Genomic DNA, 27,027 nt, shown 5'->3' with positions numbered 1-27,027 from the left:
TTTAGATATCAGTTGGCACAAATATTCCCCTGGATGAGACAACATGTCATGCGCAAGAACCAGGTCCCTAGGTCTAAGGTCAAGGTCATATTTAGAGGTCAAAGGTCAAATTCAAGAATGACTTTGTACGGAACATTTCTTCTTAATCCATGGAGGGATTTTGATGTAACTTGGACCAAATGTTCACCACCATGAGGCACCCTTGTTTTTAGAATTACGTCCCTTTGTTGTTACTATAAATAGATTTTATTGTAACTTTTTTATTACTGGCGGTAGAGAAAAATCGAGACCACTTTTCTGTGGTACAGCATGCATGTTACATCCAATTTTTAGGTGTATTTTGACCTATCTCTACCTGGTAAAGAGTTTCTTGTGGACTTATATTATATAGATTTTTTTTTTTTTTTTAAATAAATTACATGATAACATTTTTATAATCAGCCAAAAAAATTCAATTGAAAACAACGGGGTTTTTTATATATGCACATTTTAACTCCAGTGTGTGTTATAACATATTGTATATGTAGTTACCATATTGGTTTATACCTCATGACAGATATCAGTTCATTAGGTTATACTGCAGTAGAGAAAATTAGGTGCCTTCAAGTAGGGGACTTTGTATTGCATGGTAATACTTCATTCACTTGTTTTTCACTGGTACGGAACTACACTCAAATGCAAAAAGAATATGAATTATAAATTATCAGAAATTCTTTGCAAACTGCTACTTCAGTAAGATATAGATGTATATAAATACTATTCAAAACATAAAGATGCTTCATATAATAAGATATGAAAGAAATATGAAATTTCATAGAGCTGTTCACAGTTTTTAAACATTTATATATTGATGTCATGGGCTTGTTCTTCATCATGACGCAATAATGTGATGTTGTGTGGGTTTTAGTTTTAAATGGGTACAATTGGTTAAACCCATTAAAATCAATAAAAATTAAAAAAAAAAAGGAAATTTTTTATTTTTTTTTACCTGTAAAATTGAAAAAAGTTAACTGATGAAAAACATAATTATGAACGGCATCATAGACGGTATCTGAAAGTGCCTGATTGTGCAGTGGAATGTTATGAACTGCCATCGTAGTCTGTATTGAAAGTGGCCTGTTGGTTGGTGAAAGTTATGAAACTGCATCATAGTCGTATCTGAAAGTGCCTGTGATTGGTTGCAGTGAAGTTATGAACTGGCATCGCAGTCTGTATCTGAAGGTGCCTGATGGTTGACGTGAAAGTTATGAACTGCATCATAGTCTGTATCTGAAAGTGCTGATTGGTTGTAGTAAAAGTTCATGACTGCATCCCAGAGTCAGGTCTGAAGTGCCGGATTGGTTGATAGTAAAAGTGATAGTGAAACTGCATCATAGCAGCGTTGCTGATTGGTTTTGCAGTGAAGTTATGAACTGCATCGTAGTCTGATCTGAAAGTGCCTGATTGGTATGCAGTGAAAGTTATGAATGCACATAGTCAGTATCTGAAAGTGCTGATTGGTTGCTAGTAAATATGAACTGCATCAAAGTCTGTATTGAAGGGCCTGATTGGTGCTAGTGAAAATATGAACTGCATCGTAGTATGTATCTGAAAGTGCCTGTTGGTTGTAGTGATGAAATATGAACTGAATCATAGTCTGTATCTGAAGTGCCTGATTGGTTGTAGTTGAAAATTGAACTGCATTGTAGTCTGTATTGAAATGTGCCCTGATTGGTTGGTAGTGAAAATATGCAAACTGCCATCCTAGTCGTATCTCAAAGTGCTGATTGGTTTCTAGTGAAATATGAAATGCATAATAGTTGTATCTGAAAAGTGCCTGGATTGGTTGCTAGAGTGAATATTGAATGAATCTTAGACTGTATCTGAAAGTGCCTGATTGGTTGGCTACGTGAAATATGAACTGCATCCTAGTCAGTATCTGACAGTGCTGATGGTTGCTAGTGAAATATGAAAATGCCATCCATAGTCAGTATCTGAAAGTGCAGGATTGGTTGCTAGTTGAAATATGACTGCATCATAGTCGTATCTGAAAGTGCCTATTGGTTGCTGTGACATAATATGAACTGCATAATTTAGTCTGTATCTGAAAGTGGCCTGATTGGTTTCTAGTGAAATATGAAAACGATCTTAGTCTGTCCTCTGAAAGTGCCGATTGGTTGCTAGTGAAATATGAACTGCATCATAGTCTGGATCTGAAAGTGCCTGATTGGTTGCGAGTGAAATATGAACTGCATCATAGCCTGTATCTGAAAGGCCTGATTGGTGATAGATAGTGAAAGTTATGAAACTGCATCATAGCCTGTATCTGAAAGTGACGGAGGGTGGTAGTTGAAATATGAACTGCATCTAGTCTGTAATGTAAGATGCCGTTGGTTTTCTAGTGAAATATGAACGGCCATCTAGTCTGTTATCTGAAAGTTAGGCCTGAGGTTGGAAAATGTGTCTTAGTGAATATGAAATGCATCATAGCCTGTTATCTGAAAGTGATGAATTGGGTTGTAGTTAGTGAAATATGAACGCCATCATAGCCTTATCTGAAAGGCCCTGATTGGTTGATTGTGAAAGGTATGAACTGCATCATAGCCGTATTGAAAGTGCCTGATTGGTTTGTAGTGAATAGGAAACGGCATCATAGTCTGTAACATGGAGTGCCTTCATTGGTTGATAGTGAAATATGGACTGATCATAGTCTGTATCTGACGTTGCCTGTTGTTGATAGTGAAATATGACTGCATTCATCGTGGGATCTGAAAGTGCCTGATGGTTTCTATGAATATGAACTGCTCATAGATCTGATCTGAAAATGCCTCATTGGTTGATTAGTGAAAATATGAAAACTGCTCATAGTACTGTCTCTGAAAAAGTGCCTGATTGGTTGCAGTGAAATATGAACTGCATCTTAGTCTGTATCTGGAAAGTGCCGCATTGGTTGAGAGTGAAATAGAAACTGAATCTTAGTCTGTATCTAAAAGTGCCTCATTGGTTGATAGTGAATATGAACTGCATCATAACTTGTATCTGAACGTGCCTGATTGATTGATAGTGAAATAATGAACTGCAACATAGTCGTTATCGAAAGTGCCCGATTGGGATCTGTGAAATATGAAATGATATAGTCTGTATCTGTATAAGTGCCTGATATGGTTATAGTGAAATATGAAACGTATTGAAAGTGCCTGATTGGTTGCTAGTGAAAATGAAACTGCAGCATAGTTGTATATGAAGTGCCTGATGGTTGCTCTGAAATATGAACTGCCGCAGATTCAGTATCTGAAAAAGGCCTGATGGGTGTTATGAATCTGAACTGCATCATAGGCTGTATTCTAGAACAGTGCCTGTTGGTTTATAGGTGAATTATGAACTGACATCATAGTCTGTATCTGAAAGTGCCTGATTGGTTTCTAGTGAAATATGAACGCCATCATAGTGCTGTATCTGAAAGTGCCTGATTGGTTGCTAGTGAAATATGAACTGATCATAGTCTGTATCTGAAGTGCCTGATTGTGTTGCATAGTGGAAAATATGAAATGCATCATAGTCGTATCTAAAAAGTGCCGGATTGGTTTCTAGTGAAATAGAACTGCATCATAGTCTGTATCTGAGTCTGTCTCTGAAAGTGCTTGATGATTGGGTTGTTAGTGGAAATATGACTGCATCATCGTCTGTATTTGAAAGTGCCTGTTGGTGTTTCGAGTGAAAATATGAAACTGATCATAGTCTGTATTAGAGTGCCCTGAGTGATTGGTTCTAGTGAAATATGAACTGCACAGTCGGTATATGAAATGCCTGATTGGTTTCTAGTGAATAGGAAACTGCATCATTAGTCGTATCTGAAAGTGCCTCATGATTGGTTTCTAGTGAAATAGAACTGAATCATAGTCTGTATCTGAAATGCCTGATTTGGTTGCTATGTGAAATATGAATGCTATCTAGTCTGTATCTGAATGAAAGTGCCTGAGTGGTTTGTAGTGAAAGATGAAACTGATAATAGTTGTATATAGAAGAAGTGCCGGAGCGTATTGGTTGTAGGAAATATTGAACTGCAGCATAGTCTGTATCTGAAAAAGTGCCTGATTGGTTTGCGAGTGGAAAATGAAAATGCATTATAGTCTGTATCTGAAAAGTGCCTCTATTGGTTGCTAGTGAAATAGAACTGCATCATGTCTGTATCTGAACGTGCCCTGATTGGTTGAGTGAAAGATGAACTGCATCATAGTCTGATCTAAAGGGCCTGATTGGTTTGGAGTGAAATATGAACTGATCATGTCTGTATCTGAAAAGTGCCTGATTGGTGACTAGTGAAATATGAAATGGCATATAGTCTTGATCTGAAAGTGCCGATTGGTTGATAGTGAAAAATATGAAAATACCTCATAGTCTGGATCTCGAAGTGCCTGAGTGGTTTGTAGGTGAAATAGAACTGCATTAGTCTGAATCAAAAAATGCTTGATTTTTATTTAAAACACATTTTTGAACAAATGTAACAAAATATTTATAGGCATTGTTTAAGTAAAACCTTATGTTAAATTGTCCTCTTCTGATCATTGTTGCCATCTAAGGATAATTGGTGTTGATTTGATCATTGTTGTCTGCAAAGGATCATTGGTGTGTATTCTGATCATTGTTGCCATTCAAAGGATAATTGGTATGGTATTCTGACATTGTTATCCCCCCAAAAAGAAGGTTTGTGGGGAGGGGGGTTGGTATAAGGAAAAAATGACTTTGTCAGTCGGCTGATCGGTCCGTTGGTTTTTCATGGTTTATGGATATTATAACTCATGGAAAGACTAGACCCAATTTAAGTTATTTTGGTACACAGGTTGTCTGTAACAGCAAAACTACAGGTCAGTTTGACTTTGGGGGTTCAAAAGGTCAAGGTCACACTGACTCGAAACAGTTAAAACGCTCTCCGGATGATAACGTGAGAACGCTTGGGGTCTAAGGTTCATAATATTTTGTACACAGGGGTGTTTGTCTGTAACATGATAAAATACAGGGCAAGTTACCTTGGGGTCAAAGGTCAAATCACAGTTACCCTGAACAGTATAAAACGGTTACGGATGATAATTGAGAACTCTTGGGGCCTGAGGATCATCCGTAAATTTGGTGAACAGGTGTTGTAACATCATGTGAAACAAGGTCAAGTTCAGACTTGACGCAGTAGGTCAAAGGTCAAGGTTTCAAACCCCCAGTTTGACTCTGAACAGTTTCAATCGTTTCAGGGGGATAACCGGTGGGTCTAGGATCATAATTTTTTTGTACACAGGTGCTGCATGAAAAATACAGGTCAGTTTTGACTTGTGAAGTTAGTAGGTCAAAGGTCAAGGTCCACCATGACCATGAAATAGGAAACAGTTTCCGGGATGATAACTTGAGACGCTGGCGGCCCTAGGATCATGGAAAATAGATAGGATGTTGATTATGACCAGCAGTGACCACTTATAATTTTAAGTCAGTAGGTCACAGGTCAAGGTCACAGTGACCTGGAACACTTTAATGGTTTCTAACAATAAACTAGAACACTTTGGACTAGGATCACGAAATTAATAGGGAGGTTGGTCAGCCCAGCAGATTGACCCCTATATATTTTACAGTTCAGAAGGTCAGAAGTGACCCGAACATTTAAACCTTCCGGACAATAACTTGAGAAGCTTGGATGAGGATTTTGAAACTTAATAGGAAAGGTGTCATGACAAGGCAGATGACCTGTATTGATGTGAGGTCAGTAGGTTCAAAGGTCAAGAGTCAGCTTTAGACATTGGCTTAGTATGTGACAAGGCCATATTGTGGGGGTTATAATTCAATCATCCTGTGACAAACTCTAGTGTCATATAAAGGATATTATTGGTGTTGTATTGATAATTGTTGTCATCTAAAGGATCTGTGGTGTTGTATTCTTATCATTGTTGTCATCTAAGGATCTTGGGTTGTGTATGTAGTCTGATCAGTTGTTAATCTAAAGGATCATTGGTGTTGTATCTGACATTGTTCATCTAAAGGATCTTTGGGTTGTATTTGATTATTGGTGTCTCATCTAAAGGATCTTTGGTGGTATTCTGATCAGTGTTGCAATTCAAAAGGATCTTGAGTGTTGTATTTGATCATTGTTGTCATCTAAAGGAATCGTTGAGGGTGGTGTATTATGATCATTGGTTGCCATCTAACGGATCTGTGGTGTTGTATTCTGATCCATGTTGTCTCTAAAGAGATCTTTGGGTGTTGTATTATGATCATCTGTTGTCATCTAAAGGATTTTGGTGTTTGTATTCTGTCATTGTTGCCATCTAAAGGATCTTTGGGTGTTGTATTCTGATCATGTTGCCAATCCAGCTAAAGGCTCTTTGGTGTTGTATTCTGATCATTTGTCATTAAAGGATCTTTGGTTGGTATATAAAGGATCTTGGGTGTTGTTTCTGATCATTGTGGTCATCTAAAGGATCTTTTGGTGTGATATTCTGCATCATTGTTGTCATCTAAAGGATCTTTGGTGTTGTATTCTGATCATTGTTGCCATCTAAAGGATCTTTGGTTTTGTATTCTGATCATTGTTGCCATCTTAAAGGATCTTTGCGTGTCTTGTTATTCTGATCATTGTTGCCATCTAAAGGATCTTGGTGTTGTATTCTGATCATTGTTGTCATCTAAAGGATCATTGGTGGTGTATTTGATCATTGTTGCCATGCTAAAGATTATGGTGTTGTATTCTGATAATTATTCTAATAACAGTCTACAAAAGTCTTCTGTACTAAGAAAATTGTTAGATTATACATGACAACAATAAAATGTAATAAACAAGGTCCTAAGGAAGGATGAGCTGGAAATAGGGCCTAAGTAATAATTACACTGCAATTTTAAATTTACCTAGAGAAAGAAGTTGTGGAATTTCTCTGCAAAGTAAAAAAACTAAAGATCATCACCATATTATCAAAAATATATCCAAAGTGTACTATTCAACTGACTTATTTCACAGGAATGGCTAGAATTGGTGAGGAGCAAGGTAGACAACGTGAAATTATGGAAACTTGGTCGGACGTTAATCTTGATGAATCTTCAAATTCTAGGTCCAATAATAGTCTGAAACTAGGTCGCCAGGTCAAATCAAGGTAAGTCTTGTTAAACACTATACGAGGCCACCATTTATGAATATCTAATGATGAAAATTGTAAGAATGTTTACCTTGATTGGATCTTAGGTCAAGTTTTTTAATCTTGGTAGGTGGATCCAACAACTAAGTCATCAGGTAAAATTCAAAGGAAAAAGCTAATTAACACTGTAGAGGATAAATTATGACTGTTATCTTCATGAAACTTGGTAGAATGTTCATCTTGATGATTCTCAGGGTCAAATTCAAATCGGGGAAGTTGGGGTCAAAAACTCGGTCACAGGGTTCAGATCAAAGGAAAGCTAGTTAATCTCAGAGGCACATTCCTGACCATATCTTAATGAAACTGTCAGAACTGTAATCTTGTGATTCTCTAGGGCACATTTAAATTGAGTCAAGTGGTGGTAAAAAAAACTAAGTAACCAGGTCAAATTAAATGGTGTAAAGTTTTAACACACTCAAGAGGCCACATTTTATTACTATATCTTGATGAAACTTGGTCAGAATGTGTAAACCTTGATAATCTTTAGGTAAAGTTCAAATCTGCGGTGATGATCTGTAGGTCAAGTTTAATCTGGGTCAGGTGGAGTCAAAAAACTAGGTACCAGGCAAAATTAAAAGGAAAAGCTTGTTAACACTCTGGAGGCCAACATTATGACTTATCTCATGGATGAAACTTGGTTCCCGAATGTTAACCTGATGATCTTTAGGTCAAGTGTGAATCTGGGGGTCATGTGGAAGGGACCTAATGACCTACTTTTAGCGACAGGAGTCTTCGTCTGGCCATTCTTGTGTCTGCTCGCCTGTCACATTTAGCTCTGTGTATGCAATAGAGAATGTATTTTTCGACTGATTTCATGAAATTTTGTCAGAATGATTACCTTGATTGAAATCTAGACAAGTTGAAAATGGGTTATATGGGGATCAAAACAAGGTCACTAGGTCAAGTCAACGGAAAATCCTTGTGTATGTGATAGAGAGCTATTTTCAGTAAGTGTCAGGAATTTAGTCAAAATGATTAACATTGATGAAGTCTCGGCCAAGTTAGAAAATAGTTCATCTGGGCACCAAAACTAGGGTAAACAAGGGTAAATCAAAGGAAAACTGTGTATGCGATAAGAGGCTGTATTTTTCAGATTTTTTTGGGATCATTCCAGGAATTTTTGTTCAGATGATTACCTTGGTGAAATCTAGCCAAGTTTGAAAAAATGGGTAATCTGGGGTTCAAAAACTAGGTCACTAGGTTCAAATCAGGAAAAGCCTTTTATATGCGATTTAAGAAGCTGATTTGTCAATTATCTTCATGAACTTTTGGTCAAGAATGATGCCTTGATTGCCATCCGATCAAGTTGAAGGGTTATCTTGGGGCAAAAACAAGGTTCACTAGGTTCATATCACAAAAACAGCTTGTGTATTGCAATAGGGACTGCCCATTTTACACAGGAATCGTCAGAAAATTTGATCCAGTAGGGTTTGTCTGGATGCAGTCTAGGTCCGTTTGATGTGGGGTCATCTGGTGTCAATAAACTCAGTTCACACGGTTCAAATTAAAGGAAAAACCTTGTGTGTCGCCAATAAGGGGCTGCATTTTTTACACTGGGATATTCATAAATTTGGTTCAGAAACGATAGCACTTGATGAAATCTGGTCAAGCTTAAAATATGGATCATATGGGGTCACAAAACTAGGTCACAGTTGAAATCAAAGAAAAAACATTGGTGGTTGGCGGGAAGAGGCTGTATTTTTCAACTGATCTTCATGAATTTTGTGAGATTGATTAGCCTTGATGAAATCCAGGTCATGTTTGAAAAAATGGGGCCCAAAATCTAGGTTCACTGGTCCAAATCATAAGAAAAACCTGTGTATGCAATAGGCTGGGGCTGCATTTTACACTGGATTTTCATCCAAATTAGTCAGAATGGTTGCCTGATAAAATTCTAGGTCAAGTTGAATTGGGTCATTTGGGGTGTAAAAACTAGGTCACTGGTCAATCAAAGAACAACCATGTTTATGCGATTAGAGGCCGTATTTCAATTGATTTCGAAAATTTGGTTAGGAATGATGCCTGATGAAATCAAGTTAAGTTTGTATTGGGCATCTGGGACAAAATAGGTCACTAGGGCAAATCAAAAGGAAAATACTGTTTACACTCAAGATTTTTCTCAATTTTAATGAAATTTGGTCAGAAATATTTGTTTCCATGAAATCATAGGTCAAACATGTTACACAGTTATGGTGTGTTTGTCAGGTGAGCGACCTACGGCCATCTTGGCACTTTTGTTTGTTTTTCAAGATACAGCTTTGCAATGGAGATGACATGACAGTTTTGCACACCGATAAAAACTGACCGTCATGACCATGAATGTGAATATGACCTTCTGACCTACTTTCTTCAGGGGAGCGATACAGGGCCCTCTTCCTTTGCTAATTTATCCAAAGTTTCTGCACCCTCTGTGGTTGATTTTGTGATGCATTATCATTTTGGAGATGATTCGTGTGGAGGGTGACAGATTGTAATCAGTAAAAGGACTCGCTTTCGTTTCCCCTGCGGAGACAGTGGATGGAGCGGGTTAACAAACATCGATTTATGCGTGGTCTATGGGCTTCTAAGCGAAGCCACTTGAAGAAATAGGCCGTTATAAATCATTAGTTTGAACATTTGTGTTGTATGTGGATGCAGAAATGGAACTTAAAAATTGTTTACCATTTCTCGCAAGTGGATCGAAAAGAGTGTTTTGCTGGAAACATTTCACTCAGAGGCAGAAGAAAAATGAAACCAATACGTACTCAGTTTCGGTCATCTTGTACACACAGTCATTCCCTAGCATTTCATAACGCTACAACTGATGCTCTAGACCCATTTAACATGACATTCATGATTGTATGCGAGATTGCCCATAATATTGCGGCCTCGAGAACCTGTATATCTATGGGTAGAATTCCTTTGATTTGTGGTCAGTGGCCAAGGTCATAGGAACCTAACTTAATTACTGGTAATTTTAGCTCCCTGAGCACAAAGGCAAACTATTGTGATTCCATGTGTCCATGTATGTCATCTTGCGTCCGGGCGGGTTCTGTTGTCAACATTATGACTGTTAACTCTTAAGAGGTCACAATTTAGACCCAGTCATACTGTAACTTGGTCAGAGATGAACCTTAAATAAAATGTGGGAACACAACTTCTTAACTGGGGTCATCGCGGGTTCAAGGCATTTTACTAGGTCAGTTTAATAGGAAAACGCTGTTAACATCTAGAGGCATATTTGTCAATATCGTGTCAAAATGTAGGGTAAGATGTGAAACGGGGATTACCTGGATTAAAAATAGTCACTAGTAGGAAAAACTTGTTAAATCTCTGAGCACATTTTTGAACCTTGTATTATGATGATATGGTATTTAAAAACTGTGTTACTAGAGGTTAGAAAACTACACACTAGGTAAATTATAGAAAAAAAAAAACCTTTGTTAACATTGTAGATGCCACATCCAAATTTCTGTGGTTAGAATGTAGATCATGTTTGAACTGGAATTATATCGATGTGAATCTGGAGTACATAGGGTCAAAAACTATATCACTGGATCAAACGGTGATAATGACCGTCATTCAACAAAGGCCACAATTTGTATTGATCTTCAGAGACTTGATTATCAGGCCTCTAGTTAGGGGTTGAAGAAGCATATAAGTTGATTCCACAGTCTACTCTCACTCTTTAATTTGAGGGAGACTTAATTATCTTACAAGCCAGGACTTACATAAGTTCCATATTAGATAAATTCATGTAGTTATTCTGGTGGATGAATTTCCTCAGAGAACATGACAGTGAAATAGGTTTAGGGTCAGCTGAGCCACTAGTACTCAGTTGACTGTTTTGACACCCACTGTTGTCTTCCGCCCGATCCCCCACACTTCTTTACATGATTCTCTTCTGAAACTACTGGTCAGAATTTCATGAAACTTCTTCATTTATGAGCAACCAGGCATGGCCCTTATTAAGGTTATCATGGCCACAATTTAGTGGCCACTAAAGCTATAAAAAGAAAAATTTAAACAAATTTTCTCATGAAACGCTTGATGGATTTTCATTCAAAACTGATCTGTAGCATCATTGAATGCCACTACCAAAATTTATTCAAAATATATGGGGTTGCTTTACACTTTAAGGGGTCCTAAGTGCTAAGAGTAAAATTTCCTTTTAAACAGCTTTTGTCTCATGAAATGAATGATGAATATGCATTAGCATCATTGTAATGTTGTGCTGAAAAGTTTGTCAAGTTGGCGGCCCTGGCTCAGTCAGGGGTCTTATGAGCTAAAAATAGAATAAACATTTAAGTGACGACTTCTCATGAGCGGCTTGGGGATCTTCAAGAAATTGGTTGGTAGCATTCATTATAGATCCCATTCCTATTTTGATCAGTTGGCGCCAAGAGGCCTTAGATGCCTTTTAAAGCCCTGCTCCGTGCTATTCAAAATCTTATTGTGTGTATGACAACCCGAGATTACAATAGGTAAACAGTAAAGGCATGTGCCACACTTTAGCACCCAAAAACACAGGTATTTTATATAGATTTATATAAAATAGACTCTATTTTTGAATATGCTTCACTATATAGTCAGGATTTCATCTTCTTCGTGAACAATTAAGGTAAAGGTAGGAATGGAGCAGGTCTTTAAATGACTTCTCCTTTGATCAAAAGGCATCATTATAACATCATCTTCCAGTTTGGTTCCAGTGGAGGCACCTTGCCCCTTCTATGGTCCACTAGAGTTAAAAAAGAAATACCTTCCAACAACTTCTAACGAACTGCCTGATCGGAGCTAATTTGTAAAAATTGGTTTTCTGTTTGCAATTATTGTAAGGTCCCCTCCCAAACTTGTGCAAAAAATTGGGGGACAGCAAACCCTGTTTAGGGGCCATTAAAGGTAAAAATACAAAATACCTTTAAACAATATTTGTCATGAACTGCTTAATGGATTCTTCATTTGAACTAGTTCTTGTAGCATCATAATAAGCTTTGCAAATTTGTTCACAAAGGGTACCCAGCCCCTTGCAGCTGGTAGAGCCAGTAAAATGAATACTTTTAAATGACTTTAGCTCATCTGTCACGTAGTGACAAGGTGAGCTTTTGTGAGTGCTCATCGTCCATCGTCAGTCCACAATTTCTTGTGAACATGATAGAGACCACATTTTGCTATCAATTTTAATAAAACTTGTACACAACTTGTATTGGCATAGTATCTCATCTCTTTTCGAAAATTGGCCAGGTCCCATTCTGGATTTATGGACCCTTAAAGGACCAGAATTTGCTGTTTTTGGCTTGTGAACACGATACAGACCACATTTTGCAATCAGCTTTAATCAGACTTGCACACAACTTGTATTGGCATAATATCTCAGTTCCTTTTGTAAACTGGCCAGATCCCGTCATGGGTTCCAGAGTTATGGCCCCTTAAAGGGCCAAAATTTGCTATTTTGGCGTTTGCAGCCATATAGAGACTTCATCTATGGTTTGATTTGATACAAACTTGCAAAATATCTTCAGCAACAATAAATCTTGGATTCCGTGATGAATCATTCAGATCCAATCATAGGTTCCAGAGTTATGGCCTCTGAAAGAGCCAAAATTTGTTAAATTTTACCTTGTAAACACGATAGAAGTAACATTTTATATTTGATTTTAACAATACTTACACACAACTTAAGTCACAATAAGATCTCAGTTCCTTTCGAAAACAAGCTAGATTCCATCATAGGTTTTAGAGTTGCTGCCCCTGAAAGGGGCAAAAATTTCTATTTTGGCATTTTCAGCCAGATAGAGTTTTCATTTATTTATTGATTTGATACAAACTTGCACAGAATGATTATCTTGATGATCGCTAGGCCTGGATCGAAACTGGGTCATGCTGGGTCACAAACTAGGTCATCAGGTCAAATCAAAGGAAAAGCTTGTTAACATTCTACATGCCACATTTATGACCCTATCTTCATGAAACTTGGTCAGAATGTTTATCTTGATGATTCCTTACTTTGTTTCTACAGTGTAAGATGGTTATTTATCTGTCTTTAAAACTGTACTGAAAAAAGATTTATTGAATAAATTTGCATATGAAGTTGTGAAAAGTCCACCTGTCACAGTAGAGCAACGATTTTCATGAAGTAAATGTAGAAGGAAAAGTAGGTCACTAGGTTGTGGTGGGTCTTTAAGATAATAGTAAAACTGAGTTTAATTTGTTCAGTGGGATTACAAAACTATGTACACAAGGAAAATTTAACCATCACCATAGACTTTGGAATAAGTGAAGGTGTCCTACCTAATTTTGCTATTATTTTGATAGTATATTGGAAGAACTGTACATGATAAATGTTTTGATATAATTTTAGTTCAAAAACTGTTTATTAGATATTTTAATAAAATATTACTTTTTCAAACAGTGATTCTTTTCAGTACAAATAAGTTTTTTTCTTCAGTGTTTAGCTCTCCTGAGCCAAAGGCTCATGGTGAGCTTTTGTGACAGCTCAATGTCCGTCGTCCATCGTGTGTCGCCAGTCATGCGTCCATCAACATTTTCTAAAAAAAATCTTCTTCTTGAAAACCACTGGGCAGAATTACACCGAACTTCACAGGAATGATCCTTGGGTGGCCCACTGTCCAAAACCGCAAGGCATAGAGCCTTGATATTTGGCATGTGACATCATCTAATGGTCCTCTATGAAGATTGTTCAAATTGTGCCCCTGGGGTGAAAAGAGGCCCCACCAGGGTGTCCCAAGTTTTACAAAGACTTGTATAGGAAAAAACTTCAAAAATTTCTTGCCAGAAACTGCAAGGCATAGGCTTTTGATATTTGGTATGTTGCATTGCCTAGTGTTCCACTACCAAAATTGTTAAAGTTGTGCCCCGTGGGTGAAACTTGGTCAGAATGTTAGTCTTAATCATTTCTAGGTCAAGTTTAAATCTGGGTCATGTGGGGTCAAAAACTAGGTCACTAGGCCAGATCAAAGGAAAATCTATTTAACCCTCTAGAGACCACAATCTAAGTTTGAAACTCATGAGAATTAGTCAGAATGTTTGTTTTGATAATCTATAGGTCAAGTTCAAATCTGGGTCATGTGGGGTCAAAAATATGGTCACTGATCAAATCAAAGGAAAAGCTTGTGAACACTCTAGAGGCCACAGTTGTAGCCAAATCTTTATGAAATTTAGTCAGAATGTTTGTTTTGATGATCTTACGGTCAAGTTCAACTCTTGGTCATGTAGGGTCAAAAACTAGGTCAGTAGACCAGATCAACTCTGGTGAGCGATATTATATAATAGGGCCATCATGGCCCTCTTGTTAGCCCACCATCATCAGATGGTGGGCTATTCAAATCACTCTGCGTCCGTGGTCCGGCGTCCTTCCGTCCGTCCGTCCGTCCGTCCGTCCTTCCGTTAACAATTTCTCGTTATCGCATCTCCTCAGAAACTACCAGGGGGATTTTGACCAAACTTTGTCAGAATGATGTATTGGTACCCTAGTTGTGTCCCCCTGAAAATCAGACTGGTTCAACAATTTTTTAGTAAGTTACGGCCCTTTGTTTATTTCTATAATTTACATAGATTTTATAGGGAAAAACTTTAAAATCTTCTTGTCCAAAACCACAGAGCCTAGGGCTTTGATATTTGGTATGAAGCATCATCTAGTGGTCCTCTACCAAGAAGATTCAAATTTTTTCCCTGGGGTCTAATATGGCCCCGCCCCGGGGGTCACATGGTTTATATAGACTTATATAGGGAAAAACTTTGAAAAACCTCTGTCCAAACCACAGGGCCTAGGGCTTTGTATTTTGTATGTGACATCATTAGTGGTCTTCTACTAAGTTTGTTCAAATTATCCCCCTAGGGTCAAAAATGGCCCCGCCCGGGGGTCACATGGTTTACATAGACTTATATAGGGAAAAACTTTGAAAATCTTTTTGTCCAAACCACAAAGCCTAGGGCTTTGATATTTGTAATGTAGCACCATCTAGTGGTTCTCTACCAAGTTTGTTAAAATATCCCCCCAGGGTCAAATATGGCCCCCCCCTGGGGGGTCACATGGTCATATAGACATATATAGGGAAAAGTTTTTAAAAACTTCTTGTCAATAACCTACAACATTCAAATTTGGACCACATGTATGGTTTTGAGTGGCAAGATGAACCTTGACATGAGTTGACCTTGATTTTGACCTAGTGACCTACTTTCACATTTCTGTAGCTACAACCTTCAAATTTGGACCACATGCATAGTTTTGTGCACTGAAAAAAACTTTGACCTTGACATTGACCTAGTGACCTACTTTCACATTTTTGAAGGTACAGGCTTCCAATTGGACTACATGCATTAGTTTCCTGTTCCGAAATGAAATTTGACCTTGATTTTGACCCAGTGACCTACTTTCACATTTCTCAAGCTACAGCCTTCAGATTTGGACCACATGCATGGGGTTTTTTGTACCGAAACAAACTTTGACCTTTACATTGACCTAGTGACCTACTTTCACATTTTTGAAGGTACAGGCTTCAAATTTGGACCACATGCATAGTTCTGTATTCCGAAATACAATTTGGCCTTGATTTTGACCTAGTAACCTACTTTCACATTTCTCAAGCTACAACCTTCAAATTTGGACCACATGCATGGTTTTGTGTACCGAAACAAACTTTGACCTTTACATTGACCTAGTGACCTACTTTCACATTTTGAGGTACAGGCTTCAAATTTGGACCACATGCATAGTTCGTATTTCGAAATAAAATTTGACCTTGATTTTGACTAGTGACCTACTTCACATTTCTCAAGCTACAGCCTTCAAATTTGGACCACTTGCATAGTTTTGTGTACCGAAATGAACTTTGACCTTAAGATTGACCTAGTGACCTACTGTCACATTTCTGTAGCTACAGGCTTCAAATTTAGTCCACATGCATAGGATTGTGTACCAAAACAAACTTTGACCTTGACATTGACCTAGTGACCTACTTTCACATTTTTGAAGATACATGCTTCAAATTTGGACCACATGCATAGATTTGTGTTGTGAAGTGAAATTTGACCTTGATTTTGACCTAGTGACCTACTTTCACATTTCTCAAGCTACAGCCTTCAAATTTGGACCACTTGCATAGTTTTGTGTACCGAAATAAACTTTGACCTTAAGATTGACCTAGTGACCTACTTTCAAATTTCTCAAACTACAGCCTTCAAACTTGATGCACATGCATAGTTTTGTGTACAAAGAACTTTGTCCTTGAAATTGATCTAGTGACCTACTTTCACATTTCTCAAGCTACATCTTTCTAATTTGGACCACATGCACAGTGTTGTGTACGGAAATGAAATTTGACCTTGAGCTAGTCAGTAAGTCTTGAAATTTGGAACACTCAAAAATGGCACATTGGTGGGCGCCAAGATCACTCTGTGATCTCTTGTTTAAGATGCAGCCTTGAAATTTTGATGACATGTACAGTTTTGCACACCGATCTTAAAACTGACTTTCATTGACCATGAATATGACCTACTTACCTACTTCTTAATATTTTAGAATCAGTTTGACATTTGAAACATGTAGCTCATATTACTCAGATGAGCGATCCAGGGTCATTATGACCCTCTTGTTTAAGTTGCAGTTTTTGATCAATTGTTATATTATGTTTCTTCAGTAATCATTACTTCCACTTCATTGTTTCTTATCTCACATTTCTTGTAATTATGTCTCCCGCAGGAGACATATTGTTTTTGCCCTGTCCGTCCATCCGTCCGTCCTTCCGTCCGTCCGTCCGTCTGTACGTCACATTTTATTTCCGAGCAATAACTGGAGAACCATTTGACCTAGAACCTTCAAACTTCATAGGATTTTAGGGCTGCTGTTGTAGACGACCCCTATTGTTTTTGGGGTCACTCCATCAAAGGTCAAGGTCACAGGGTCCTGAACATTGAAAACCATTTCCGATCAATAACTAGAGAACCACTTGACCCAGAATGTTGAAACTTCATAGGATGATTGGCCATGAAGAGTAGATGACCCCTATTGATTTTGGGGTCACTCTGTCAAAGGTCAAGGTCACAGGGGCCTGAACATTGAAAACCATTTCCGATCAATAACTAGAGAACCACTTGACCCAGAATGTTGAAACTTCATAGGATGATTGGTCATGCAGAGTAGATGACCCATAACAATTTTGGGGTCACTCCGTCAAAGGTCAAGGTCACACGGGCCTGAACATTGAAAACCATTCCGATCAATAACTAGAGAACCACTTGACCCAGAATGTTGAAACGTCATAGGATGATTGATCATGAAGAGTAGATGACCCCTATTGATTTTGGGGTCACTCCATCAAAGGGCAAGGTCACAGGGGCCTGAACATTGAAAATCATTTCCGATCAATAACTAGAGAACCACTTGACCCAGAATGTTGAAACTTCATAGGATGATTGTACATGCAAAGTAGATGACCCCTATCAATTTTGGGGTCACTCCATTAAAGGTCAAGGTCACAGGGGCCTAAACATTGAAAACCATTTCCGGTCAGTAACTTGAGAACCACTTGACCCAGAATGTTGAAACTTAATAGGATGATGCTCATGCAGAGTAGATAACCCCTAACAATTTTGGGGTCACTCTGTGAAAGGTCAAGGTCACAGGGGCCTGAACATTGAAAACCATTTCCGGTCAGTAACTTGAGAACCACTTGACCCAGAATGATGAAACTTAATAGGATGATTGGTCATGCAGAGTAGATGACCCCTAACGATTTTCGGGTGACTCTGTTTAAGGTCAAGGCCACAGGGGCCTGAACATGGAAAACCATTTCCAATCAATAACTTGAGAACCTCTCGACCCAGAATGTTGAAACTTCATAGGATGATTGTTCATGCAGAGTAAATGACCCCTAATGTTTTTGGGGTCACTCCGTTAAAGGTCAAGGTCACAGGGGCCTGAACATTGAAAACCATTTCCGATCAATAGCTAGAGAACCACTTGACCCAGAATGTTGAAACTTCATAGGATGATTGATCATGAAGAGTAGATGACCCCTATTGATTTTGAGGTCACTCCATCAAAGGTCAAGGATACAGGGGCCTGAACATTGAAAATCATTTCCGATTAATAACTAAAGAAACACTTGACCCAGAATGTTGAAACTTCATAGGATGATTGTACATGCAAAGTAGATGACCCCTATCGACTTTGGGGTCACTCCATTAAAGGTCAAGGTCACAGGGGCCTGAACATTGAAAACCATTTCCGGTCAGTAACTTGAGAACCACTTGACACAGAATGTTGAAACTTAATAGGATGATTGCTCATGCATAGTAGATGACCCATAACAATTTTGGGGTCACTCTGTGAAAGGTCAAGGTCACAGGGGCCTGAACATTGAAAACCATTTCCGGTCAGTAACTTGAGAACCACTTGACCCAGAATGATGAAACTTAATAGGATGATTGGTCATGCAGAGTAGATGACCCTAACGATTTTAGGGTGACTCTGTTAAAGGTCAAGGCCACAGGGGCCTGAACATGGAAAACCATTTCCAATCAATAACTTGAGAACCTCTCGACCCAGAATGTTGAAACTTCATAGGATGATTGTTCATGCAGAGTAAATGACCCCTAATGTTTTTGGGGTCACTCTGTTAAAGGTCAAGTTCACAGAGGCCTGAACATTGATAACCAGTTCATATCAATAACTTGAGAACCACTTGACCCAGAATGTTGAAACTTCATAGGATGATTGAACATGCAGAGTAGATGACCCCTATTGATTTTGGGGTCAGTCTATTAAACAAAAGACAAAATATGACTTCTAACCAACATTCGCCTGCACCAGGTGGGATATTAAATGGACATTTGAACAGCTCATATACAGGTCAGAACTTTATTGCTCCTGGAACTTTCACATATAATGGCAGTTCGATGCAGAATTCAGTTTCACCTGTGTGTGGTCAATATCTACCTCAGGGGCCTCAGGGGCCCTTAGCAATGCCAAATACACCTATATCACAGCAATTGGCAGTACATGTTGACCCATTTGCACTAATCCTTCAGCGACTAGACAGAGTTGACAATAAGTTAATACAGTTAGATTCAATTCAGTCGTCAATCAACGTTGTAATGGGTCGATTGAACAGTGTTGATGAAAAGATCATCTCATTTGAAAAGAGATTAACGGAACTTGAGACAAGCCGATCATTTGACTCAACGAGTGTAGACACAATGATGGAAAAACAGAAAGAGGTTGACGGCTTGAAAAAACGTCTTGGTAGGCTGGAAGCAGAGCGGACATCTTGCGACGACATGGTGAATAAATTAAAATGCGATCCTTTAAAAAACAATCTTTTGTTTTTTAAAGTTCCCGATTCCGAGGATGAAACGTCAGACAACTGCAAAACTTCTATCTTAGACATTATACAAGATAAAATGAAAGTCAATAACGCTAAAGAAGATATTGTATTGACCAACGTTGAAAGAATGGGGCGTTTTAAATCAGGGAAGACAAGGCCTGTGGTAGTAAAATTCGGAAAGTTTGAAGATCGTGAAAAAGTACGTAAATCCTGCCCAAATTTGAAAAATACGTCAATCGGCGTCTCGCCACATTTCCCAAAAGACATTGCGGATAAGAGAAAGGCCTTAAGCGGGGCATTTAAGAAAGCCAAGGAAGACAAAAAGAGAGTGTATTTTAAGTACGATAAGCTGTTTATCAATGATGTGGAGTACGTGCCAGGGCCTCAAGCCTAGGATCTAACCGAGAGTGGCATTAAGGTACTATTATGGAATGTGGAAGGCTTAACTAAAGCAAAACGATCTAGTGAGGAATTTACAGATTTCATTTCAAAATACGATATAATTTGTCTATATGAAACATTCACCAGTAGAAATACGAATATTACACTTAGTGGATATAGCAACCCTATACACTCATTTAGGAAATTTCAACACAGACGCGCGAAACGTGCAAGTGGCGATATTATTATTTATATTAAAGACAGCGTAAGAAAAGGCGTCAAATTGATACGAAATGATATTGACTGCATAGTATGGATTAAGCTAGATAAACAGTTTTTTGAAATTGATATACATAGACTGGTACATAGCAGCGACTTATATACCCCCGGAAGGGTCGCCAGCATATGATGTATACAGTGTTGATTTGTTTAACAAACTCGAAGACGAGATAGGTCAGTACTCACAATTAGGTCGATCTTTATGGATGGGTGACCTTAACTGCCGGGTCGGCCAGAAGCTTGATTTTATTGAGCATGAGACTTTAACGGACATGGAATTTACCGAGTCATTAAATAATATTCCAAATAGGAGAATTTCGATGGATACACGTAGTAATAGATACGGTGATTATTTATTAGATATGTGTAAGTCATTAAATATATGCATTTTAAATGGGAGAACGGCGAGTGATGACGATATGGGAAAGTTTACCTGCTATACGCATAACGGGGAAAGTGTAATTGACTATGTAGTAACTGATTACAACAATTTGAATGTATTAAGGATTTTAAAATACATAAATATAACGAATACTCAAATCATCCCCAATAACGTTTGAAATAAAACTGGAATGCATAAAAGTATGAGTAAACATCAAACAAGGACATTTTATAAATGGGACAATAGCGTTAAGGATAATTTTAAGGCGGAACTGGCTAACGGAATGAGGAATCTAATAGACTCTATGAAAAATAATGATGTACGAAATAGGGAAACGCTTAGCACGGCAGTTACTTTGTTTGCAGACTATATTGATTCAAAAGCAGGCATATTGTTTAAAAAAACATTTAAAACGAAAACGGTTACTTTTCTCGATAGTGAAAGATCGGAGCGTAAAAAATGGTTTAACGTAGAATGCGAAAATAAAAGAAAACGATATCGGGAGGCCCATGAAGGGTACAATTGTGAAAGAAGTATAGAAAATTTTGAGTGTTTTCAGCGACTTAAAAAAGACTACAAATTTTTTGTACGAAAAACCAAGACATTATATAATATTGAAAAGGTAAAAAGTATGAATGAAATGCGCCGTAAGACGCCAAGGGAATTTTGGAAAATGTTTAAAAATGGAAATAAGTCAGTGGATGAGAGTGTTACATTAAACGACTTCTTTGAGCATTTTAAATCTCTGGCTACCACACAGTTTGAAAATAACAAAGAAGTAGACGACTTTCTAAAGGATTTTGATAGTAGGGTACATAAAAGTACATTCGAGGAATTAGATGTGCCTGTTACGGAGACAGAAATACGTAAAATAGTAAAAAAGCTAAATCGAAATAAAGCTGCGGGATTAGACAATATGATAAATGAATATTTCATAGAATGTATTGATATACTTATTGAGCCATTGTTATTTTTGTTTAACAAAATACTAGACGTTGGTGAATTTCCGCGCCAATGGTCAGAGGGACTAATTATACCGATTCTTAAAAAACAACCGTCTAATAACACAGATAATTATAGAGGAATAACACTTTTAAGCTGCCTCGGTAAAATATTTACTGGAATATTGAATGAGAGAATCAAATCATGGAGTAAAAGCAACGACAAATTATCCGACGCCCAGTTCGGCTTTAAGTCGGGCCATAGCACAACAGACGCTGTCTTCGTTTTATCAACCCTTATAAAAAAGTATACTTCACAAAATGAAAATGTATACGCAGCCTTTGTGGACTACCAAAAGTGTTTCGACACGATATATAGAAATGGCCTCTGGTATAAACTGATAAAAGAAGGATTTGATGGGAAAATACTTAAATTGTTAAGATCTATGTATAGCGATGTAAGATCGTGTGTAAAGCATGTAAATAATATATCGGACTTCTTTAAAATTGATCTCGGATTATTTCAAGGGGAGCTAACTTCGCCACTATTATTTTGCCACTTCGTGAATGATCTTGAAATATGCTTACAAGAAAATATCGATTGTGGAATTACATTAGACCAATTATCAATTTATTTAATTCTTTTCGCGGACGACAGTGTATTGCTGAGCGAAACCCCAGAAGGACTACAAGCTAACTTAAACCAATTAGAGGTGTATTGTAAAAGGTGGGGCTTAACAGTTAACATCGAGAAGACAAAAATTATGGTATTTCGAAAGGGCGGTCCGTTATCAAGAAACCTGTCATGGACATATAACGGACAAAACATTGATATTGTTGACAGCTTTAACTATCTGGGCTTTGTACTTAGTAGTGGTGGTTCATTTCGCAAAGGAATAGAGGCATTAGCAGATAAAGCTCTTAAATCGATGTTTTCATTAAAAAGCATTACCAGGGACATGCAGATTCCTCTACATATCAATTTTAATCTGTTTGATGCATATGTAACGTCTATAATGTCATATTGCTCTGAACTTTGGGGGTTTTCTCAAGCAGACAAACTGGAACGGCTTCACAGAAAATATTTGAAGTGGACATTGAATCTTAAAATGAGTACAAACAGTTATGCACTATATGGCGAGACTGGTCGTTTTCCATTAATCTTGGATAGAAAAGTAAAAATAATAAAATATTGGTTCAAGTTGTTAAACTGTCATAATACAAATTGTATTTTATATTCTGTTTACAATGATCTTTTGGAATCACATGAAATAGAAAATAATCGGCTATCAAATGTCAAGTTTATGTTACAACAGACAGGGTTCAATGATGTATGGACTTTTCGTACATCGGTTACAAATATAGGATGTTTTATCACACAGTTTAAAATGAGGCTTAGAGACATTTATATAGGTCAATGGAGAGAAGCAGTAAACACTTCAACGTCATTGTTGTTATACAAGGAAATAAAACAAACTTTTGAGATGTCCGAATACCTACATACAATTGACAATAGTAAATCCAGAAATGCTTTGGCCAAACTTAGACTTTCATCCCACTGTTTGGCCATAGAGCGAGGTAGACACAGGAACCAGATAAGAAGTGAACGAAAATGTGTTTTATGTGATACGAACGATATAGAGGACGAATATCACTTTGTGTGTATATGTGACTCATACAAAGAATTGCGAAAATCATACATTCCTGCCTATTACAGAAATCGACCAAATATGTTCAAGTTTGTTGAGCTTTTAAAAAGTAGCAATCGTAAACTATTGTATAGGCTATCAACTTTTATTATAAAAGCACTTAAAATAAGAAATGACCTGATTAATGTTGATGTTTAAAGTGTATGATATGTGCCTTCTATGTAAACTTAGATATTTTGCCATTTTCATGTGCATGCCATTGTAACATATTTTCATGTATGGACGATAAGCTGTATATGCTTAAGTCAAAATAAATATTCTGTTCTGTTCTGTTCTGTTCTGTTCTATTAAAGGTCAAGGTCACAGTGGCCTGTTCATGTAAAATCATTTTTTGGAAATAACTTGAGAACCACTTGACCTACAATGTTTAAACTTAATAGGATGATTGGACATGCAGAGTAGATGACCCCTACTTATTTTGAGGTCACTTGATCAAAGGTCAAGGTCACAGGAGCCTGAACAGTGACTTGAGAACCACTAGGCCAAGAGTGTTGAAATTTAGCGGGATGACTGGACATGCCAAGTAGATGATCCCTATTGCAGCCAACCATCAGTGTCTCTTTGACTTTCGCTCCTGACCCCTATTAACTTCTTGCCTATAGGACTTTGCATTGGGGGAGACATGCACTTTTTTACAAAAGCATTTTCTAGTTATAATTTATTTGTGTATGTAAATTGTAATCTGTTTTGTGAGTCGTGATTTATTTCATTAAATTTCAGAGTAATGGTGAAGATGAAAAATCTGCTCAATGGTAATACCTGGCTATGGGAGCGGGGTAAATTCATGAACAGACGATACCTTATACAGGTAAATCAATTTATTTCATACATTGGACCAGACAGCTCTTCCAATTCCTTAATGCAAATAGTCATTCAGGATTACTTCTCTTGTAAAATGCATTTTGTATGTTGACACAAGTAAAATTGCCTGGTCCAAATATGGGTAGTTGTACTGCTGTGTACTTGTACTCAATACTGATTTGTTTCATGTAAGACTCAGACCTCTAACTCATGGTCAAGGTCACCTTTGGAAATAGAACATTTTTGGTTATATATAGCCTGACTATATAAAGAATGGAGAGCTGTCCTACTTGACCCGTCTTAAAATAGTTACTCTTCATCATCAGCCACATCATATGGCTCAAGGGTCATAACTTACACCAATATTTCATGAAATATCCCCATTTTTAGCTCACCTGAGGTGAGTTATTGTGATCGCTTGATGTCTTTCATCTGTCTGTCTGTCTGTCAACATCTAGCTTGTGTATGTGATAGAGGCTGTATTTTTTCAGTTGATCTTCATGAAATTTTGTCAGGAATGATTATGTTGATAAAATCTAGGTCAAGTTTGAAAATGGGTATCTTGGATCAAAAACTAGGTCACTAGGTCAAATCAAAGAAAAACCTTGTGTATGCAATAGGGACTGCATTTTACACCAGATCTTCATGAAATTTGATTAAAATTTTTGTCTAGATGTAATCTAGGTCAAGTTTAAATATGGATTATCTGGGGTTAAAAACTAGGTCACCCGGTCAAATCAAAGAAAAACCTTGTGTGTGCAATAGGGGCTGCATTTTACACTGGATATTCATAAAATTTAGTCAGAATGGTTGCCTTGGTAAAAGCTAGGTCAAGTTTGAATATGGGTAATCAGGGATCAAAAACTAGGTCGCTAGGTCAAATCAAATAAAAAGCTTGTGTATGCATTAGGGACTGCATTTTACACTGGATATTCATGCAATTTAGTCAGAATGGTTGCCTTGATAAAATCTAGGTCAAGTTAGAATATGGGTCATCTGGGATCAAAAACTAGGTCACCTGGTCAAATCAAAGAAAAACCTTTTGTATGCAATATGGCTGCATTTAACACTGGATATTCATGCGATTTTATCAGAATGTTTGTCTTGATAAAATCTAGGTCGAATACAAATAGGGGTTATCTGGGGTCAAAAACTAGGTCACCTAGTAAAATCAAAGAAAACATTTGTGAATGCAATAGGGGCTACATTTTAGGCAGGATGTTCATGAAATTTGATCAGAATGTTTGTCCTGATGAAAGCTAGGTCTAGTTTAGATATGGATCATGTTGGGTCAAAATCTAGGTCATCTGGTCAAATCAAAGAAATACCTTGCCTATGCAAAAGGGGTCGGATTTTAAGCAAGATATTCATTAAATTTGATCAAGCTGTTCTCAGATGAGCGACCTAGGACTATTTGGTCCTCTTGTTTGCTTAGGTTTCAAGTTAAAGTTTTGGTGCACTTTCACTCTCTCAGTTCTTGCCAATATTTTTTTAATTATCCGTCTTTTTAGCGTGATCGCTCGATGTCCTGCGTCTGTCTGTCATCTGTCTGTCTGTCAACATTTAGCTTGTGTATGCAATAGAGGCTGTTTTTTTCAACTGATCTTCATGAAATGTAGTCAGAATGATTACCTTGATAAAATCTAGGCTGAGTTCAAAAATGGGCCATCTGGGTTAAAAAACTAGGTCACTAGGTCAAATCAAAGAAAAACCTTGTGTATGTGATAGAGACTGTATTTTTCAATTAATCTTCATGAATTTTGGTCAGAATGATAACCTTGATGAAATCTAGGCCAAGTTCGAAAATGGGTCATCTGGGGTCAAAAACTAGGTCACTAGGTCAAATCTAAGAAACACCTTGTGTATGGGATAGAGGCTGTATTTTTCAATTGATCTTCATGAAATTTTGTCAGAGTGATAACCTTGATTAAATCTAAGCAAAATTTGACAATGGGTCATCTGGGGTCAAAAACTAGGTCACTAGGTCAAATCTAAGAAAAACCTTGTGTATGCATAGAGGCTGTATTTTTCCATTGATCTTCCTGAAATTAAGTCAGAATGATAACCTTTGAGTTAATGAAATCTAGGCCAAATTTGAATATGGGTCATCTGGGATCAAAAACTAGGTCACTAGGTCAAATCAAAGATAAACTTTGTGTATGCATTAGAGGCTATTTTTTTCAATTGATCTTCCCGAAATTAAGTCAGAATGATAGCCTTGATGAAATCTAGATCAAGTTTTGGGGTCAAAAAGTAGGTCACTAGGTCAAATCAAAGAAAAACCTTGCGTATGCGATAGAGGTTGTATTTTTAGCTCGACTATTCAAAGAATAGTCTAGCTATTCTACTCACCCTGGCGTCGGCGTCGGCGTCACACCTTGGTTAAGTTTTTGCATGCAAGTACATACAGCTATCATTTAAAGGCATATAGCTTTGAAACTTATTTATTCTTTTTCTAGGTCAATTACCAACCTCACTGGGTCAAGTTCCATAACTCTAACATGTATTTTGAGCAAATTATGCCCCCTTTTGGACTTAGAAAATTCTGGTTAAAGTTTTACATGCAAGTTACTATCTCCAAAACTAATGCAGATATTGAATTAAAACTTCACATGTGTCTTCGGGGTTATAAAACTAGTTGATAGCACCAAGTCCCATAACTCTGACCTTCATTTTGGCCAAATTATGCCCCCTTTTGGACTTAGAAAATTCTGGTTAAAGTTTTGCGTGCAAGTACATACAGCTATTACTAAAAGGCATATAGATTTGAAACTTATTTTTTCTTTTTCTAGATCAATTACCTACCTCACTGGGTCAAGTCCAATAACTCTGACATGTATTTTGGCCAAATTATGCCCCCTTTTAGACTCAGAAAATCCTAGTTAAAGTTTTACATGCAAGTAACTATCTCCAAAACTACTACAGATATTAAATTGAAACTTCACATGTGTCTTCCGGGTTATAAAACTAGTTGATAGCACCAAGTTCCATAACTCTGACATGTATTTTTGGGCAAATTATGCCCCCTTTTGGACTTAGAAAATCCTGTTTAAAGTTTTGCGTGCA

At 37.4% G+C, this 27,027-nt stretch overlaps 1 protein-coding gene across 1 annotated transcript in view; it reads left to right on the top strand.

The window, feature by feature from the left end:
- The window catches only part of LOC123549116 (kinesin-like protein KIF28), a 463,589-nt gene that overhangs the window by 245,393 nt on the left and 191,169 nt on the right, over positions 1-27,027 (top strand). Inside the window, 1 exon segment of the mRNA XM_053545663.1 lies at positions 23,881-23,968. Coding sequence (XP_053401638.1) covers positions 23,881-23,968 — 88 coding nt within the window.

Source organism: Mercenaria mercenaria, chromosome 6 (assembly GCF_021730395.1).
Source record: "Mercenaria mercenaria strain notata chromosome 6, MADL_Memer_1, whole genome shotgun sequence".
Lineage (NCBI taxonomy): Eukaryota > Metazoa > Mollusca > Bivalvia > Venerida > Veneridae > Mercenaria > Mercenaria mercenaria.
The sequence above is the reverse complement of the archived record's forward strand: the minus strand, read 5'-3'. Positions and strand labels throughout refer to the sequence as shown.